This window comes from Onychomys torridus, chromosome 11 (assembly GCF_903995425.1).
Source record: "Onychomys torridus chromosome 11, mOncTor1.1, whole genome shotgun sequence".
Lineage (NCBI taxonomy): Eukaryota > Metazoa > Chordata > Mammalia > Rodentia > Cricetidae > Onychomys > Onychomys torridus.
Window position 1 is genome coordinate 314,367 of NC_050453.1, and position 19,874 is coordinate 334,240.

General features: G+C 38.4%; 1 protein-coding gene across 2 annotated transcripts in view; it reads left to right on the forward strand.

The window, feature by feature from the left end:
* Positions 1–11,894: 11,894 nt before the first annotated feature.
* The window catches only part of LOC118592812 (complement component receptor 1-like protein), a 28,368-nt gene continuing 20,388 nt past the window's right edge, over positions 11,895–19,874 (forward strand). For both annotated transcript variants that reach the window (XM_036201902.1, XM_036201903.1), the window contains exon 1: positions 11,895–12,330. In XM_036201902.1, coding sequence (XP_036057795.1) covers positions 12,213–12,330 — 118 coding nt within the window. In that variant the 5' untranslated portion in view covers positions 11,895–12,212. The remainder of the gene's footprint in view (positions 12,331–19,874) is intronic.

The window sequence follows — 19,874 nt, forward strand, 5'->3', positions numbered from 1 at the left end:
GATTTGAGCCAGGCCTCCTGAGGCTACCCTGTGTTTCCGTCATTCCTCTCATCTAGATACATCTTTATATCTAAATATTCCTCACTTTTCCTGGCTCAAGAGTACCCTAGTCATAAAGTGGGGGCTGGTCCCCCACAATTAATAAAATAATTTAAGAATGGAATAAAACAGAAGCACTATGACAATTTTACTAGACTTTCACAGAAAAGCACCAGGGCCTGTGTGTTGTAAATCTTAACAGTTGCTCAGAGGAGGAAATTGGAGAAGAGAAGAAAAAAGCCCATGCCACTGGAGTTAAACCAGCATGGAGGTCAGCCATGTGGTGGTAGGCAGTCACATGGTGGGAAGGAAGGTTGCAGGAAAAGAGTAAATCACAGTGTTTGGGAAGCCAAACACAGGGTCAGGGGAAGTATGCTTACAAAAGAGGTGGAAAGAGGGCTGGAGAGATGTGATGGAGACTCCTGAACAGCAGGGGCTCCCTCCCAGATCCCAGATTAGGCACAAACCACACCCAAATACTTGTTTTCACAGAGAGATCCTTTATTAAGCATCTTTTAAAGAAAAGTTAAAGTGGATGCTTGCTGACTAAGGCAGAAAAACAGCAGCACATGACCTTGCAGGGGTAATTGTTAAGAGAAGAAAATGGGGAGGTCTGTGTTAGAATGGGCTAGGATGAGGTGGTAAAGAGGATAGGGGACAAGGTAGGAAGGGAAAGGAACAAGGGAAAGGTGACAGGGATATTTGTCCTGCAGGGAAAAAGGACTGCCTCTGAATACAGGGGAGACAGATGTGGCACATAGGAAAATGGTGGTTTATGAAGATAAAATGGGATGCTCTGTGTTAGTATGAGGTGTTTAATTTTAATTGGGCATGTTAATTAGGTGAACTAAATGGTGCTTTTGATTGCTGGACTTTGGTAGTCAGCCTCAGAAGGAGGAAGTGGCCAAATGAGGGAATAGTCCTAGGTGGCTAGCAGTTTTTAGCAAGGCAGAGGGAATGGGAGAGAAGGGCAAGGCATGTCAGTCCACGTGCCAGTGGGCTAGATGCTTTAAGATGGCTTACTGGGGAGAAGTACTGGCTGCTCTTTCCAGAATACTGGTGTCCATGTCAGAAGAGCTGCAGTCAGCAATGGAGCTTATGGAATAGAACCCACCAGATGACAAAGCTATGAGGAGTGAATCCTGGAAAGGCAAGTTTTCGGGAGTGTTATTCCCAGAATGCGCCTTGCTTCTGCTGTGCCTTCTGCTTGCTACTGCCGTGTTCCTGTTTTATTAGGCATGATGTGATTCCTATGTGAAAGGATCCCATGTATCTAGTACAGTGCGATTATTTCATGGGAAAATCCCACTCTTCACTGTGCAATTCACTTGCAGATCATAATGAAGATGATTTTTATAAGAGCAATGATGCTTACTTGAATCAATTATTAAACTGAACTTTCTGAGTCAGCCTAAAAGATACAAGTGGTTAAGACAGTAAAGGTCAAAGAGGGAAATGGTTTGGTATATTCTGCCAATGGCTCCAATAAGAGGTACAAAAAAAGTATAAAAGACCTGTTTCAGCAAAGAAACAGATTAATATCCCTCCAACCTCAGAAACAAATCAGAAACTAGCACATGTTTCTGAGAGAAATATTAGAAGGTATTATTCTAATGAGTGGTCACCAGCCATGCATCCATATTATACAAGAACAGGGCACAACAACTGATGATCTTTCAAAGACACCAACAGCTCTACCTTTAAAATGTTAACAGACAAGCCTGTATAGGTTCACCAATGGCCTTTAACAACAGAGAAACTCCAGGCTTTAGAAGAGCTGGTAGAACAGTCAAATGCTCAGCATATTGAAGAATCAACCAGCCCTTGGAATTCTCCTGTATTTGTTATTAAAAAGAAATCTGGTAAAAGGAGAATGGTGACAGACCTTAGAGCAATTAACAAAGAAATTCAGCCAATGGGCTCTCTCCAATCTGGAATTCCTTTGCTTACTCTGTTACCTAAAGGATGGCCTCTCATAGTTATTAATTTAAAAGACTGTTTCTTTTCAATACCCTTACAAGAAAAAGCCAGAGAAAGATTTGCTTTCATGATGCCTACTTACAATAATTCTCAACCGGTTAAAAGATTTCAATGGAAGGGTCCTTCCAGAGGGAATGTTGAGTAGCCCAACCCTGTGCCAATATTTTGTACAACAACCATTGAAAGTGATACGTAAAAAATTTCCTAAATCTATAATTTATCATTATATGGATGATATTTTACTAGCCAACTCAAATGCAGATACTTTAGAAAGAATATTTGAAGAAGTAAAAAAAAAAAAAAAACATTGCCCTGCTGGGGATTACAAATTGCTCCTGAAAAGATACAAAGAGGAGATTCTATTAATTATTTAGGATATAAAATAGGTCTACAAAAATTAGGCCCCAAAAGGTGCAAATTAGGAGAGATCAACTACAGATTCTTAATGACTTTCAAAGATTATTTTCTCAGCTACAAACTATTGTTGGCATAAAAAATGATGAACTGAATAATTTGTTCAAAACCTTAGAAAGTGACAAGGACTTAAATAGTCCAAGAGAATTGTCACTTGAAGCTGAGAAAGAATTGGCCTTGGTAGAAAAGAAAGTACATGAAGGACACGTGGATTGTATTGATCCAAAGCTGGGTTGCATTTTGGTTGTTTTACCTTCTAGGCATTCTCCTACAGGAATATTAATGCAGAGGGAAGATATTATATTGGAATGGATATTTTTACCAAATAAACCGAAGAAAAATTAAAAACTTATGTGGAAAAAAATCTCTGACAAATTCTGAAAGGAAAATTGAGACTTTGTCAATTAGCAGGAATAGACCCAGCAGAAATTGCTGTACCTTTAACTAAAGAGGACATTGAAAAATTGTGGACAGAAAGTGAAACTTGGCAAAGAGCTTGCAGTAATTTTTTTGAAGAAATTAACAGCAAATATCCCCAAAGCGATAGAATTGATCTTATAAAGAGAGCTGATTGGATCTTGCCTCGAATTGTATGGGAAAACCCAAATCTGGAGTTCATACATTTTATACAGATGTAAACAAACAAGAAAAGGCAGGTTAAAATCAGAAAATTTAAGTAAAGTGGTTCAACGACCTTATAATTCAGTTCAAAAATCAGAACTGTATGCTATTCTGTTGGTATTAATAGATTTTTTTCAAAACCTCTCAACATAGTTACTGATTCTCAGTATGCTGAAAGAGTGGTATTACATATTGAGACTGCAGAATTTATCCCTGATGCTTCAGAAATAACTTCACTATTTATTCAGTTACAAGATACAATCAGGAAAAGGAGTCATCCTTTATATATAACTCACATCCATCCCATACTGGTTTGCCAGGCCCTCTAGCACAAGGTAATGATGAGATTGATAAATTATTGATAGGAAATGTGCTGGAGGCCTCAGAATTTTATAAAAAACATCATGTCAATAGTAAAGGTTTAAAAAAGGATTTTTCCATAACCTGGCAACAAGCCAAAGAAATTGTCAAGAAATGTCCTACTTGTTCCTTCTACAATCAGATGCTATTACCACCAGGATGTAACCCAAAGGGTACTCAGAGGAATTAAATCTGGCAGATGGATGTGTTTCATTTTGCAGAATTTGGAAAATTGAAATATGTATACCATGCCATTGATACTTATTCAGGATTTCAATGGGAGACTGCTTTGAGTTCTGAAAAAGCTGATTCTGTAATCACACATTTGCTAGAAGTTATGGCCATCATGGGAATACCTGCACAAATTAAACCTGACAATGCTCCAGCATATGTCTCTGTTAAAATGAAACAGTTTTTTGCTTATTACAATATAAAGCATATTACAAGTATACCACATAATCCTACAGGCCAAGCAGTTATAGAATGATCAAACAGAACTCTAAAGCATATGCTAAATAAACAGAAAGAGATAACAAAAACACCCAGAAATAGACTGCACAATGCTCTATTAACTTTGAATTTTCTCAGTGCTAATGAGAAAGGAAAAACAGTTGCACATTGGATAATATGAAAAAACTACAGAATTAAATCAGCCTATATACTTTAAAGATGTGCTGACCTCAGAATAGAAACCAGGATATGTGTTATGTTGGGGACAAGGTTTTGCTTTTGTTTCTACAGGAGAAGATAAGCTGTGGATACCATTAAAATTGGTAAGGGTTCGATTTGAACAAGAGAGACCTCTTAATTAAAAGAGGTGATAGTTCATCAACCAGCATCACCATCCAATTTAAACAAACTTATACCATTATCACATGCCTTTTCGTTTAATCAGATAATAACTTTCCAAAATGGGACCTCCCCAAAATTAGTCTTGGGGAAAGGTTTTTGTCTTTTTAGGAGAATGAAGGCAAAGGAATCTGAAGAACACTGGACAAATGAGACAACTGAAGAAAAAGGACAAATCACCAGTCTAAAATGGCTTATTGGTATTATCATCTACAAAGTTTCATAAGTCTTCCTAAATGTTTGTTTCTGCTCTTCTCTAAAGAAATTTAAAACTATTGGTCTTCTTGTAGTCCAAGTTCGATTAAAATTTAAAGCTGACTTTGGAGTTGGAGAATGGCTCTCTCCTTCTTTAAAGTCAAGCATGTTGTTAAAATGAAAATGCAAACTCCTGTATCATGCCAGAAGAAACAGCCATCTTCTGATATGGGACAGGAGATAAACCAAATTAATTAAGGAACTATTCTATTGTGAATCTCAATTCTTTGACTCTATTCTGATTCTTTAAACTTTTCTTAAAGTATGAATTTTATATCAAAATATTCAAGATTAATATTTATATAATATACATTTTAAACTTGTTAAGATATGAATGGTCATATAGAGTACTAACTAATTCTAGAAAAAAAGTCTTCAATTAGCTGCCTATATATGTCTTTGTGTTCGAGGCTTTATCAGTTTTCTGCAGGAAATCACAGCCAGGCCTAACATCAATTGAAGTCTCCAGGAAGAAGATGGGGCCCCACAACAACAATACCACGTGGACAATAATAATATCACTAAGCTGACAAACATCATCCACAGATCAGCTTTGGACTACAAAGTGCTCAGAGCAATTTTGAGAGGGCTAGCTGAGATGATCCCGTTCTAAAGACTACTTGAAACAGGACTTGAGATAAAACCTGAATTTGACATTATGGATAACGAAGAAGAATATAGTTACCTTTCCTAGAATTTGAAAATTAACCCAAAATTTTTCTTTTCAGAATAAAGATACCTTCACCAATACCCAGCAGGAAGCAATTTTAAGAATATGACACCCATATTCCCAAAGAGGTGGTGTGGGCCAGATGGTTTTTTGGTCTTTTAATGGGTTTTGGGTCTGGGATAGTTTTCATTGTTTAGGAAGGTTGGTTACAAGTTGTTGTTAAGGGTTAGAAAAAGGGCTAGGCAAAGGAGATTAGATTTAAGATGCTTGTTTTAAAAAAAAGAAGAAAAGAAAAAGAGATACAATTACTAGTTTTAAATATTTTTCATTGGATTGGATTTTTATATTGTATATAAATTATATATATTGACATTGATATTGTTAGAAAATACTATACATATATTTCTAATCTTGTTCAAGATATTGTACTTATACCATTCATTTAACATTGTAATGCAATTTGCTGATCCTTGAATGTTATTATTACCAACTATTAGGATATAAAGAAATGAAAATTAGTTGTTAGACACTACAATCAAAATTGTAGTCATATTAGGTATGTTTTCAAGATTGAGCAGATATGTTTTAGATAGATAGGTCATATTCAAACCCTTCAGAGATCTACAGAATATGTCATTTAAAATATTTTAATAACTTAGAAAATTTTTCTTTTTTGTTATGACTATGAGACATGTCAGCTCCTGGAAGGACCAATCTACTTCAGAGAAAATATGGGCATTGAAGAAACTGCATATGGAGTTAACTTTCATTGTGGCAAAAGTAAGCCACTGTGAATCAACTGCTGACAAACAGGACAGTGAGGACATGAAACAAAGGACTACCGATTCTTGCCAAAACAAGTGTGGCTTTATCAAAAGGCATTTAATGAGGCCAGGACAATATGGCACCATCCCTGAAGTGGCCTTTGCAATCCAGAAAAGGTACAATGCCCTTTTCTTCAAAGGCGGCTGAACAGGCAGTGGGCTGATGGCTTCTGATATGCAGTGGAACAGCAGCTGAAACAGTTACTCTTGAAGAGTAACTAAGCTCACCCCTCTCAGTAGTAGACTGGCATTTAATAGAGGGATGTGGAGAAGAACGGGATGCTGAGATGTAACCACATAAACACAGCAAAGAAGAATGGACAGCTGAATTCAAAAAACATCAACAATTTCCAGAATTTAACATCCTGAATCATGACATGACACTTGTGGAATCCAGGTGTTTCTGATACATGGATTGCTCTCACCAAATGTGAGGTCAAACTGTTGATCTTGTGTACATCCTAGTTCACAAATGGGTCTGTCAAATATGCTAAGCCTAATGGCTGAAGATGATAGCCCATTGCTACAGAGAAACCTTGGGTGACTGTCAAGGCAGCTGGCTATTTCTGTCAACTCACATTTTTTTTGGAAGCTGCTTGCATGCACTTCCTGTTGTTGTTGTTGTTGTTGTTTTTTAATTAGGTAATATTATTTCCTTTTTGTGTCTCTAACAGAGCTGAAGATCAGTTAATTATAGTTATAATTTACCTTGTTAAGAATTTCAGAAAAGAAGCTCACTAAGAGGAATAAGTGTATAAATTTGAAAGACATTATAAGACAGTTCTGTTAGTAATATAAGTTAGGATAGAAAGTGAATCAGGTACATTTTGGAATTACCAAAATAGAATAGATAATGGAATTATTTTCTCTGAATTTGTCAAACACAGATGGATGAGATATTATTTAGGTATTTATTGATTATAGTTATTGTACTTTTGTATATAGTTTTTTATATTAGTTATAACTTTTTTCCTTTTTATTAAAATAGAAAAGGGGAAATATGATGATATTTTATTTGTACTGAAATGTGATTTTATTTGTATGTTAATAAATAAAGTTACCTGGGGGTCAGAGCTAATAGCAAGCCATAGCAGATGCTGGGAGGTGGTGGCATACACCTTTAATCCAGATGACATGACAGGCAGATCTCTGTGCATTCAAGGATACAGCCAGCATGGAGACACACACCTTTAATCTCAATACCAACCATAGAAACCATAGTGACAAGGAGGTCATGAGAAGGCAGGACAGAATGTCTATAAAAAAGACAAACAAACAGGAAGTAGGTCTCTTGCTGAGGGAAGGACAGGAGCGGCAGTGAAGAGTAAGGATTTTAGCTCTTAGCTATTACTCTGACCACTTGGGCTTTCATCTCTGCATTGGCTCTGTGTTTCTTATTTAACAAGATAGTTACATCTACAAAAATAGGCTAGAAGTCATCATCCCCTCTGTTAGATATGAGATTTGCAGAGGATGGAAAATAAGAACATGGAAGTTTCATGCATTCTGGACCCATAGATTCTGCCTGTGAAAAACAGGCTGATGATCAAAAGAAGCAATTATGTCCCTACACTCAAAGTTAAGCCTGAGTTCCTTGGTCAAATGGCTTACAGAATTAACTACAGATTTTGCGATGTACCTTGATAAACCAAATTTGTGAAAGGAAATTAAATCACCCTATTATGTGTGAAGAAAAATACATGGTTAGCTGACCACTTGACTAAACGTTTTGTAGAGTAGAAATAAGATGGAAATCTGCTACATTGAAACCACAAACAGCTGCCTGCAGTTCAAAAGGAGCTTACTGAGATATCCTTGGCTTGCTTAAACTTTTATTAATTGTGATCACAGCACTCAGCAGGCAGAAGCCGGTGGATCTCTGCAAGTTTGAGGCCAGCCTGCTCTACAGAGGCAGTTCTAGGACAGCCAAGGACTGTTACACAGAGAAACCCTGCCTTGAAAACACACATACAATTTTTTTGTTGTTGTTAATCAATAAGAAAGGAATCATTGCTTTGGGGGTGAAGATGTTACGTGGGGAAATTAATACAAAGGCAAACGTTTAAGTACTTGTGGGATTCTAAGGAAAACATGTAGCTTGTAATTGTAATGTGATTTCTCCCTGAATAAGATTTTAATTGTCTTTAAAATATGTAACTTGTGGTTGTAAGGAGATTTCCTTCTTACATAGAAGCTTTTGTCTTGGATGGTATAAAAGGGCTAAGAGAAAAATAAAGTATGTAAAAAGCAGCAGAATAAAAGGAAGAATTAAGCTTTGCCCCTCAGAAAAGGTCCTTCTGTGGGTATGTGTGTATGTGTGTGTGAGCTTGCTCATGTCTAGCCCTCGATGACTCCACATCTCTTTTCCAATTTCTCTAATCTGCCAAAAGCTGGATCTTTTGGCACCAGAGGACTTCACTTTCCAGCACCCACATGATGCTAGCAACTTTCTGTAACTCCAATTGCAGATCTGAATCCCTCCTCTGGCCCTGTGGACACTGCACACAAGTAGTGCACACAAAAACATGCATATAGGCACAAATCACCCGTACACATAGAAGCAAATAAATAAAACTGGAAAGATGTAGAAACAAAAGAAAAAAGAAAGGAAAGAAAGAGGAGAAGAAAAAGAAAGAAAGATGAAGTTATCCTTTTCTGTGTGTTTCAGAAAAGTCGGTGACTTACAAAGCAACATAGCTGCAAAAGACTACAGTAGAGGATGGGAATTTGGGGAAGAAAAGGCAAAGTATCTCATGAAGGTGATTATTCTACCTATCCCTTTAGCATGGCTTAAGGTGAGCCCATGTTCCTAGATGTGGTCTCTTGGCAAGGTGGTTGACTTTGCCCAACTGGAATATTAGGTATCCATCCAGGCCAGGTATTATATTTTCTTGACCAGAAAGAGTTGTCCCATTTGTTTGGCTATTTGTCCCTGTGCTTTTCCAATCTTGGGTCAACAATTCACACTCTTACAGACCCTCCTCTTTCTCGACAATTGAACTCCTGGAGCTCCACCTGGGGCCTGGCCAAGGATCTCTGCATCCACTTCCATCAGTTATTGGGTGAGAGTTCCAGCACAATCATTAGGGTGTTTGGCCATCTGATCACCAGACTAGGTCAGATCAGGCTTTCTCTTGACCATTGCCAGTAGTCTACAGTGGATGTATCATTGTGGATTTCTGGGGACTTCTCCAGCACTCTGCCTCTTCCTGTTCTCATGTGGTCATCATTTATCATGGTCTGCTATTCCTTGTTCTCCCTTTCTGTTCTTGATCCAGCTGGGATTTCCTGCTCCCCTAAGTTTTCTTTCCCTCACATGAATTATGAACCAAAGGCTGTGGAGCCCCCAGCTGGAACAGGCCCTGTGGATAAGTGAGACAATTGAACAGCTTGAACTGTTTGGGAGGCACCCAGGCAGTGGGACACGGACCTATCCTTAGTGCACGAGCTGGCTGTTTGGAACCTTGGGCTTACACAGGGACACTTTGCTCAGCCTGGAAGGAGGGGACTGGACCTGCCTGGACTGAATCCACATGGTTTAAATGAATCCCCAGGGGAGTCTTAGCCCTGGAGGAGATGGGAATGGAGGGGAGGGGCTGGGGGGAAGGTGGGAGTGGGGTCAGGAGGGGGGAGGATAGGGGAACCCATGGTTGATGTGTAAAATTAAAACACAAATATAATAAATTTTTAAAAAGGAGAGAAAAAAAAGAGTTGTCCCTTAATAGGCCTTTGTTGTCACCCTAACACAAACATTTAAATGAAATGAGTTGTCATTAAAGTAAGACTGATCATCATCAATTATTTTCTTCTAGGCACATTCAGTTTTATATTAATGTAGGCCAAATAGTAGAGATTGAATTTTATGTTGCTTTTGTCCAATAAATACTGTAAGTGAATGGTGAATGCAAAATGGTAACTATTAGAATGGAGCACAAATCTAACCTAGCAAGAGACCAGTTGTGGCAGGTCCATGAATTTATAGGTACTGTGAGATACAGATTGTGAGAGACAAGACACTGGGGTGAACTAGAAAGGTAGGACTTGTGGTTAAGTGGAATAGTGGAGCTTATGAAGAGGATACAGTAACAGTGACAGCTCTGGGATATTCTATGGGCATGGTGGCATAGTGGAGTGGAGGACAAGGTCATAGGCAAAGATAAGAAACTATGAGACCAAGTATATGAAAAAACAAAACAGAAACGTTTCTATGACCTTTGAAGTCAGTGAGGACTAAGATAAGAGGAGATTGGTGGAAGTGAATGTCAGCCAGGAGCTAAACCCATCAAGGACTGAGGGAAGAAAGCAGGTGCTAAGAGGGAAGCCCAAAACCCTGCCGGAGTGAGGAGCCTACTCTGTTAGCATTTGGTGTAAGAAAGATGAGGGACTTAATCCACTTAACTACAATATATCTTCTTCTTCCATATTCTTTTCCAGAATACTTAAATTCTAAATAAGTCTTACAGTACTTTATCCAAAGTGCTGCCAAGACTGGTTCCATCTGAAAGCTCCAGAGGAGAATCTGTTTATTTCTTCTACCTTATGGAGGCTGTTGCCATTTGCTCTCTGGAGGCAGTAACTCTGATCTCTGTTCTCACTATTCTCCATCTCTGATCTAGTACCACCTTCTTATAAGGATCCTTGGGATTGTCAAACCCATCTTGATAGTCAGGATTACCTCCCCATTTCAACATCTTGGTTTAATTTAATCAGCAAAGTCTTTCTGCCATACAAGTACCACAGGTTCTGGAAACAGTGTGTGGACATTTTAGTTCACATGCTCTATCTTGTAATCTTAGAATTCTTAATCCTGTTCCCTAAACTTGGCCTTCTATATTTGTTATTTCAATAAGTACCACCATCCATCTCTAATTAGGAGGCTATTTCTTGATTCCTTCCTTCCTCCCTTCCTTCCTTTCTTTTTTTCCTTTCCTTTCCTTATCATCATTATTAAGAAAGGATCTGAAATCCAGTGCAAAGCCTGTTTATTCCATTTCTGGGATCTTATTAATTGTTCACCTCTCATCAAATCTCACTCGGATGATGGCAATGCCTGATCTGCCCCATTAATTACTGCATGGTCTTAATGTAGGCTGAATAGCATTGACATTATATTTGTGAACAAAATCTTCTGAAAAGAAACTGCATCTGCTGTGAAAGAAAACTCCTGAAAGGTATCTGTGTTTGCAGAGACTGATTGGCTAATTATAATTTCAATATTATGGAGGGATTGCAATGTTGAAGTCCAGAGGTTAATTACCTTATCTTGTTTTGGATTTCTGAAATAGCCATTCTTTGACCCCTGTGTCAGAACTAACATTTGGGACAATATGTTAAACAAAACAAACAATCAAAAAACCCAAAGCAAGCAAGCAAACAATAAATAATCTTTTAGAATCTATTAACTTAGCAGGCAACTAGCTTCTACCAATACAAAAGCTAATAAGAGTGCCGTCAAACACTATCTTGAGCCTTCAGAAAAGCACATTAATGTACTCCCTTCTCTGATGCACCCACCAATGTATTTTAAACTTGATTTAAGATTTTCTCTGCTCTGTGAAACCATAAAAACTGTGGAACTGCTTCTAGGTTGGACAGGGAATTGGGGGTAACAGGGACATGGTCACTCAAAATGGCTCTAGAATTAACTCTTATTCCCTTTAAGATGAGAACTGTGGGTTTTGAGTCCATATGTGCATAAATTTTTATATCTGGTTAGCTCATTGCTTTAATTTTTTTTCTATGGCACCTTACATCTGAATTCATCACAAGGAGGCAAGTTACTGTATACTACACAGGGCCTGCAGCTGTTGGCTCAGCCTTGATTAGGCTCCACCCTTTCGATTTCTGAAAAGAAAAGAAAAAAATGGGGGGCGTGGAGAGAGCGGGGAGCAAGGCCGGGTTATATGCAACCTGAGTTCCCATTATGCCTTGTTTACTTTGGAACCAAAGTACTTAGAAAGAGAGAAGATCCAGGAACTGACTTGCTAGATTTTTAATTCTGTGCCTGCATCCCTGAAGCGATCTCCCAGGAAAAATTCCACAGAAATCCAAGGAACAAATGGTAATCAAGACCCCGCCCAACAAGGGGAAAGCTGTAGTCAAAACTTTTATTCCGGAACTCAGCGCCATTTCCCGCACCCTGGGCGGAGTTACCTTCTCTGCTTTGCAGTTCTACAGTGCTTGAGACCTGTGTGAAGAAAATGAAGGTTTCTCGGAGGAGCCCAGAGCGTCTGGTCACTGTGGGACGCCTTGCAGCTTTCTGCCCAGGCAGAGTCCAGCTGGCGGTCCTGCTGCTATCCCTGGCGCCATCTACTTTAGGTGAGCCACTCAGGGAGGCGCGGGGAGGTAGGAATGTGCTCTGCACCGTGGTGAAGGGGGGCAGTGCAGTCTGCAGCACTGGTCTAGGGTCCCCTGGGGGTGCCCAGTGTCCCTTTCCCATGGATGAGTGCTGAGCTCTCAACCCAGATTGTACTCTGCCTGTAGGAATGCTTGGTCTCCCACCTGCTTGTCTGTACTTAGTGTAGAGCAAATTGTAATGAAAGAAAGGGGTGTAGAGTTGGGGGTTGGGGGGGGGCACACGTTGTGCAAACCTGCGAGACACAATTTCCAATCCTAGAATTTTGGTTGTAAAGAAAGTAAATATGCCTGTGTGTTTCCTCATCTGTGAAATGGAAATACTGAGTGTTTCTAAGGTGTTTTTACCCTACAAGGAAAAGTTAAGAAACATGACAGAATCCACTAACAGTTTTATTAAGGGAGAGGGACATATGTGCACAGGCCTGTGGAAAGACATATATGTGAAGGGGCCTGGGAATAATGGCGCCGGTTTATAAATGCGAGCTGCACCTGAGAACACAGGCCCATTTGGCTATTCTACGCATGCACATTGATCACGTACGTTGCATGTTTTACCCAATCACAAAAAGCCACGGTCCTGGGTCACAGGAGACGTTTGACCGGTGGAAGTGACTAGGTCCCACCACGCATGTGCGACCATGCCCAACCTTGGAGGCATGTTGTGAATTTATATCACTGAGGTCCTCCGTGACATTGCTATTTAATTTGTGTCAAGTGTCTTACTCAAGTTCTGCTGCTTAATTAATTTCTATCCTGGAGTCGTTATTTGTGCATTTGCTCTGAAGACCTAGACAAACAGAACTAGGAACTGTGTACTTTATCTTCTGCCCCAAAGCCTCATCAACTCACTTGAGTTCCCACTTTAAGGAAGATCCTCCCATTCCCACCCTAGGTTAGGATTTGAAGAGCAAGGAAGCCCCTGGGTGCAACGGAATATTTGCAAGTCAAAAAGTCTACAAAAAGACTGTTGAACTTACATATTACAATTTAGTGATAGTTAAGCACAAAATAGTGTCCATTTTACCCGCTATGGAAGTTCTAAGTTCCCTTCATTCGTCTTCAGTAAGAACTTTCTTACAGAAAGACTTCCTTGAAGTCTTTTTGCATTGTTTAGACTCATTGACGTTTGAAATGACAGTCTTGTGTTTTTGCTCAAATGGAGGTTTAAGCTTTCCCACTAGACCGATTACATACATTAACTGAACCTAATTTTCTGAGAATAGAGAAAAAACAAAATTCCTGCAAAAAGTTGTGCTTAAATTTTTATCTTCCTAGGCACACATAGTAACTGGTCAGATGAAGATATATGATAAAATTTAATTTTAGAAAAGAAATATACCAAGAATGCTGGGAATCTCCTATCAGTGCTTAGGGATCTTTGTGGCTTTGTCATCTTCTGGCTGAAATGTTGGGGCAGTTTTGCCATAGTTAAATCACGCATTATTGTGTGCAAAGGAAACCAAGGTTATCACAGTAACCTTCAAATGTGACTCAAGCCATGGAGTGCTTTAGTCAACAATGTTGAAATGAAGAGAATGCCACTAGAATGCTTCCACTGGCCACAGCACTTTGTAATTTAAGCAAAATATGGTGGAGAGCTTCACCTCGAAGGTATGTATACTCATAGAGAAATTGGTTCTGGATTTCCAGTCTCTGCTACTTACATCTGAGGACCTTGGACCCAGCAATTCAATTAACAAGTATCCACATGTGTGCCTCTGACAGCATTATCAAAATGTATGAAGCAAAAATGGGCAGACTTGTGAGCAGCAATAAATGAACCCACTGTTAGAGCTGGAAGCTTCAATACCCCTCCACCAGAACTAGACAGATGTAGCAGGCAGAAAAACAGTAAGGACACAGCAGAACTCAGCAACACCAGTATAACTGGCAAGTGTGGAATCCTCTCCCAACAGTAGAACATACCTTTTTCTCAGGCTCATAACAAACCATTCAATGAAATAGACCACATTCAAGGCGGTCAAATGGCACAGTAGTTAGGTCTTACTAGTATACTGTTGGAGTTGGTGGACTCTGGCATGCCCTAAGATACTCCTGTAGGATCATTTCTGTTAACTCTGCTGCATGGAGAAGACAAAGAAAGGGAGTTAGAGTCTGTTTCCTGTACTTTGCATCTCAGTTTCTGTATTCTGAGATGTGTGATTTATGGTTTATATTATCTAATATTAGCCAAAATAACCTCTCTTAGAAAAGCAACTTCCAACATGCCTTGCACATCAGAAATACTCACTGAAGATGATTATAGTAAGAGTAATTCCAGAAAACAAGATTGCTTCAGGGACTACCCCTTTATCTGCCTAAGGATACACACACCTAAGTTGTATGTGAAAGGCACTCAGAAGAAGAAATGCTGTCAGATAAAAACCAGTAACAACAACAACAATCTTGAAAATATCAAGAATACTAGTTGAAAGACAGCTTTATATACACTCATATTAACAAAATCTGTGATAATATCTTGTCACTCAATGTTAACTAATGATATTAAATCGTTATGTCTATTTAAGTATTTAAAATTCTTATTCTAAGCTAGGTGATGTTGACGCACACCTTTACTCTCAGTCCTCAAAGGCTGAGATTGGCGGATCTCTGTAAGTTTCAAGCCTGCTTGGTCTGCAGAGTGAGTTCTAGGACAGCCAGGGATACACAGAGAAACCTCTTGAAAAAAACCAAGATAATAGTAGTAATAAAATAATAGTAAAAAAATAATAAATAAAATAAAATCTTATTCCATTTGTATGGTATTGTTTTAGATATTTATGCATACCACATTTATAAGTTTATTTTTCTTTATTTTGAGCTCTTTATTTTTACAGATAAAATTGCTTAAGCAAAATCTTCGCAGAATCTCTTCATTGAAGAGTAAAGTATGTAGACCAGAGTGTAGCTCAGGTTGACCCCTTATACTCTCCAGCAAAGTCACAGAAGTGGTCATGAGTTCACAGTCCTGATGACTCAGGATGAGTCAGTTAATGACTTAAATGGACCATTTGAAAGGAGGTTATGTCATTCAGGACAAAAAAAATCCAATAAGATAACAATATACAAACAAGAGAATATACAAACAAAAAAAATCCAACAAGATAACAATATACAAACAAGCTCTGGGCCAGGTATTTATTTAGAGGAACAAAGGATATTTGGTCTCTTACCTTTACATTATCTCTGATGCCTCTTGAAAATATCTCATCAAAAGCATGCATATTTAAAAATCACAAATTATAATAATAAAATATTGTTGATATAATAGTAAAAAGGATAATGGGTAAAGTAAGAACAGGGTTTAATTTTCATATTTCTCAGTAGGTCAGGCAAGTAGTGTGTAAGTTGAGATGTGGAGGAAAAGTAAAAGCTAGAGAGAAATAAAAGATCCCAACTAGGATGTGTTTAGAGATAGAGAGTGAATGCATGTCTGGAGGAAACAGATGTAGAAAACTGGAGCCTTGTAGGAAGTCAAGTTGAAGGTTATGAAAAATGCATGTGAAAACAAAGAACGGAACAACTATCATTCAGTGGAGTATGTGGGGACAGCTAAAGTCACTCTAATATAGGAGACAAATTAGGAACATGAGCTTTTTTGAAGTGAATCCTCTACTTTAATATGAAATCCAGAGTTGGTACCCCATTCTAATAACTATTTTCAATAGGAAAAAAAATCAGCATTTGTAATTCTTATATCTGTTGATGTATGCTTAGGAACCATGATAAGAATTTATGAGATATAAACAATAACTCCTAGGCTGAATGTGGGATGTGTCATTCAGAAGATCTCTGAAATCATCCGTTGTAGAGGTCTTCCAGGGCTTTCCTGACAAAATAGGCTCATTTCCTACAAATTTTGACAGAAAATAAACTCTTGAAAATAATTACACATGCTGACTTTAGTTGCATACTGTAAACTGATACTATTTTCTCTTTGATATGAATAACAATTACAACTTTCAGCACCCCTCTCTATGTGTAATACTAGTAAATATTTTACATTCATTTCCTTTGATACTCCTAGGAAGCCTACTAAGTAAATAATGTCATCTTCTTCAAAAAGATGAAGCAGAGACTCTGACATATTAAGCAGTTTTTCCAAGACATCAAAGCAGGAATGGAAGGACATTAGGTCCTAAAGTCCAGAACTCTCTGAATCTATTATTTTCAATACTATGTCTTTGTGGTTTCATCTTGATACTGCAACAATTTCCCCAAACTTTATGGTCTTAAACAAAATAAAGTGTTGTCTTACAGTTAATTCTTGGTTCCCAAGTCTGGATTACTGTGTTGCTCTGTAGGGCACAGAGGAAAATGAGTTAGTTTCCTTACTCTTTCCAGCTTCCAGATGCTGCCTACATCTCATGGCTCATGGCATCTTCAAATATCCTTCCTTCTCATGCAGACCTCTTACCAAAGGACTACTATGAATACATTTAGTGTTTATCCAGAAAATCCAGGGTAATTGGCAGATCTTAAAAGGTTTAGTAATACCTACACAGCCACTTTATCATAAAATGTCATGCTCACATACTCTAGGGATTAGAACATGGGTATCCTTGGGAAGTAGTTACTTAGTGTATTACTTTTCTAGCCACTATGACAAAATAACTAACATAGACAATTTAAAGGAGAATAAACTTATTATGTTTTCAGAGTGTTCAGTCCATGCTGGTTGTGGAGGCATGGCAAATGGAGCCCGTCCATCTGCAGCAGTGGGAGACTATAGCAGGTGGCTTCTTGCTTGGTAGCAGAACAGGAAACAGGGAGCACTGACCTGACCCCAAAGTGGATGTATCATTGAAAGTCATGCCCTTACTGTCCCACACTGCCAGATTGGCCCCATGTCCCAAAGATTCCACCACCTCCCAAAACAGCCCCAACCACTGCAATCCAAGAGTGACAGTGATGGATGGACATTTACTTCCAAACCACAGATAGCAGTTCAGCCACATGAGGGAGTCAATTGCCTTTAGCATCCAGCCTAGTAGCAAGTAACAGACATTCAGCAAACAGCATACAGTATCTGTACTGAAGATGATTAGCAGTGGTTTAAAATACACATCCTATTTAAATGTTTGATAGTAATAGAACAAGGGTTGGAAGTAGATGGAGTCAGCATTTCTGTGATTCTTGTTGGGCAAATTATATTGTTGTTAGTAGATGTTTATATTTTGAGATCATGTTACTTTTGATAGAAAAACAAAAGTATAATAAAAGTAAGTAACAATAACAAATGTAATCACTAATCAAAACAAAAGAACAAAAACACTAAAGACAAAAACAGTAAGATGGTAGATTTAACCTTAATTTTATTCGATATTAATAGTCAGTTCCTATTTAAAGGAGTTGTCATGTGATCAGATATCTGAAACTATGGGCTGAGGGAGCATTGGAGCCATGGCAGACTCACAGGAGTACTTTGAAAGTGTAGTTTGCTTTCTGTTGCTATGATAAACACAGTAACCAAAAGCACTATGGGAGAAAAATAGGATTATTTGGTTCACAGATTATAGTTCATCACTGAGGGAGGGATGCCAAGGCCAAAACTCAGGGATCTCAAGGGATTGGAAGCAGACACCACATAGGAATGCTACTTATTCCTCTACAACCAAGGTTCATGTGCCCAGGAACAACATCACACACAGTGAGCTGGGCCCTCCTAAGTCAATCATTAATTAAGAAAATGTCCCCACAGAAATGTCACAGGCCAGTCTTGTAGAGGCAGTTTCTCAGTTGAGGTTCCCTTTCCCAAGGTAACTCTAGTCTGTGTCAAGTTGAGAAAGACTCACCAGCACTGGAAGGTGCTGTGGATATCACTCTGTGTAAATAAAGTTCTGATTGGCCAGTGGCCAGGCAGGAAGTATAGGCAGGATAAGAGAGCAGAGAATTCTGGGAAGTAGAAGACTGGGGGGAGACACCGCCAGCCACCACCATGAAAAGCAACATGTAAAGACACTGGTAAGCCACAAGCCATGTGGCAAAGTGTAGACTAACAGAAATGGGTTAATTTAAGATAGAATAAGCAGATAACAAGAAGCCTGCCACGGCCATACAGTTTCTAAACAATGTAAGTTTCTGTGTGCTTTCTTGGTTGGGTCTGAGCGACTGTGGGACTGGCAGGTAAGAGAGATTTGTCCTAACTGGGCCAGGCAGGAAAACTCTTAACTACAGGAAGATTTTAAAATTGCAATGAAAACAACAACTCTTGATTTCTTTCAGTTACTGTATGCACTACAAGAACTAGTTCAGAGTAGCTGCTGGCTCCAGAGATGGATTATACTAGGCCAGTGTTTTGTAAACTTGCATTTTAGCAGTTGCTACGGAAAGAGTACCACATGAAAATTAACGTGGAGCAGAAAAGGAAATGGGTGGTTTCAGTTTGATTCCAAGTTTTGAGACTACATTAGGCCCCAAATCTCTTTGCATAATTGAGATATGGACCTGTATTGTTTGAACATACTTATTTAATAAATGGAATTGTTCTATATTCTTTTAGACTGTCAATAAAAATTGCTGAGACTCTAAAGACATTGCAACCTAAGTTTGAAACGTCTGTCATAATGACTCAACAGTAAAACAGTAATAACAAACAAAAGGAATAAGACGTATTTCAAGACAGGCAGGCGAATATAAAAGGATGGAAAATACCATGTCAAAACAAACCAATGTAAAGCTTATTAAATGGCATTATGATAGTATTGTCTTTAAAGAAATATTATGTGTTTACATTTAAAATTATTGATACAGGGTAGGGGAGATAGCAGTTAAAGTACTTGTACAAGGATGAGGACTCATGTTCAGGTACCCAGAAACTTATGTTTTTGCTGGGTGAGTGTGGCAGCCCACACAGGGGATCACCAGAGTAATTGGCCAGCAAGACTAGCCATCAGCAAGGTCTGGGTTTCACTGTAAGACACTGCTTCAGTCAGAAAATGGAAGAGTTGATAGAGGATCATTTTCAACATCACCTCAAGTTTCCATGTGCATACATACACACACACACACACACACACACACACACACACACACACACACGCATACACACACACACAATCAAATTGGAGATATTTTATTATAATAAAGGTTAGTCTTTCATGAAATATAAGTTTAAATTTGTATGTTCTAATGATACAGTATGAAAAGGTAGGCAAAATGAAAAGAAATTGACAAGTATATAATCAAATAGAATATTTGAACATGACTTTTTAGCATCTAGTAGTACAAGTAGACTCTCCAAAATGAGGAAATATATAAAAAAATTTTAAACTAGCATACCTACCAAAGCTGGCCATATGCAAAATAAGATGCAATCAGTTTAAAAAATAGCTAGAAGTACATTGCTCAAAATTTTTGTATGCCTTAGTCCACCCCTTGTACTTGAATTAATTAATTGACAGTGTGGAAAGGAAAAGAAGTCATAACAAACATGTAATATTTCTGAAGTTAAATTAAGGTGATTTTTTTCCGACAGAAAATTATTGATTACTTATTATTTGACA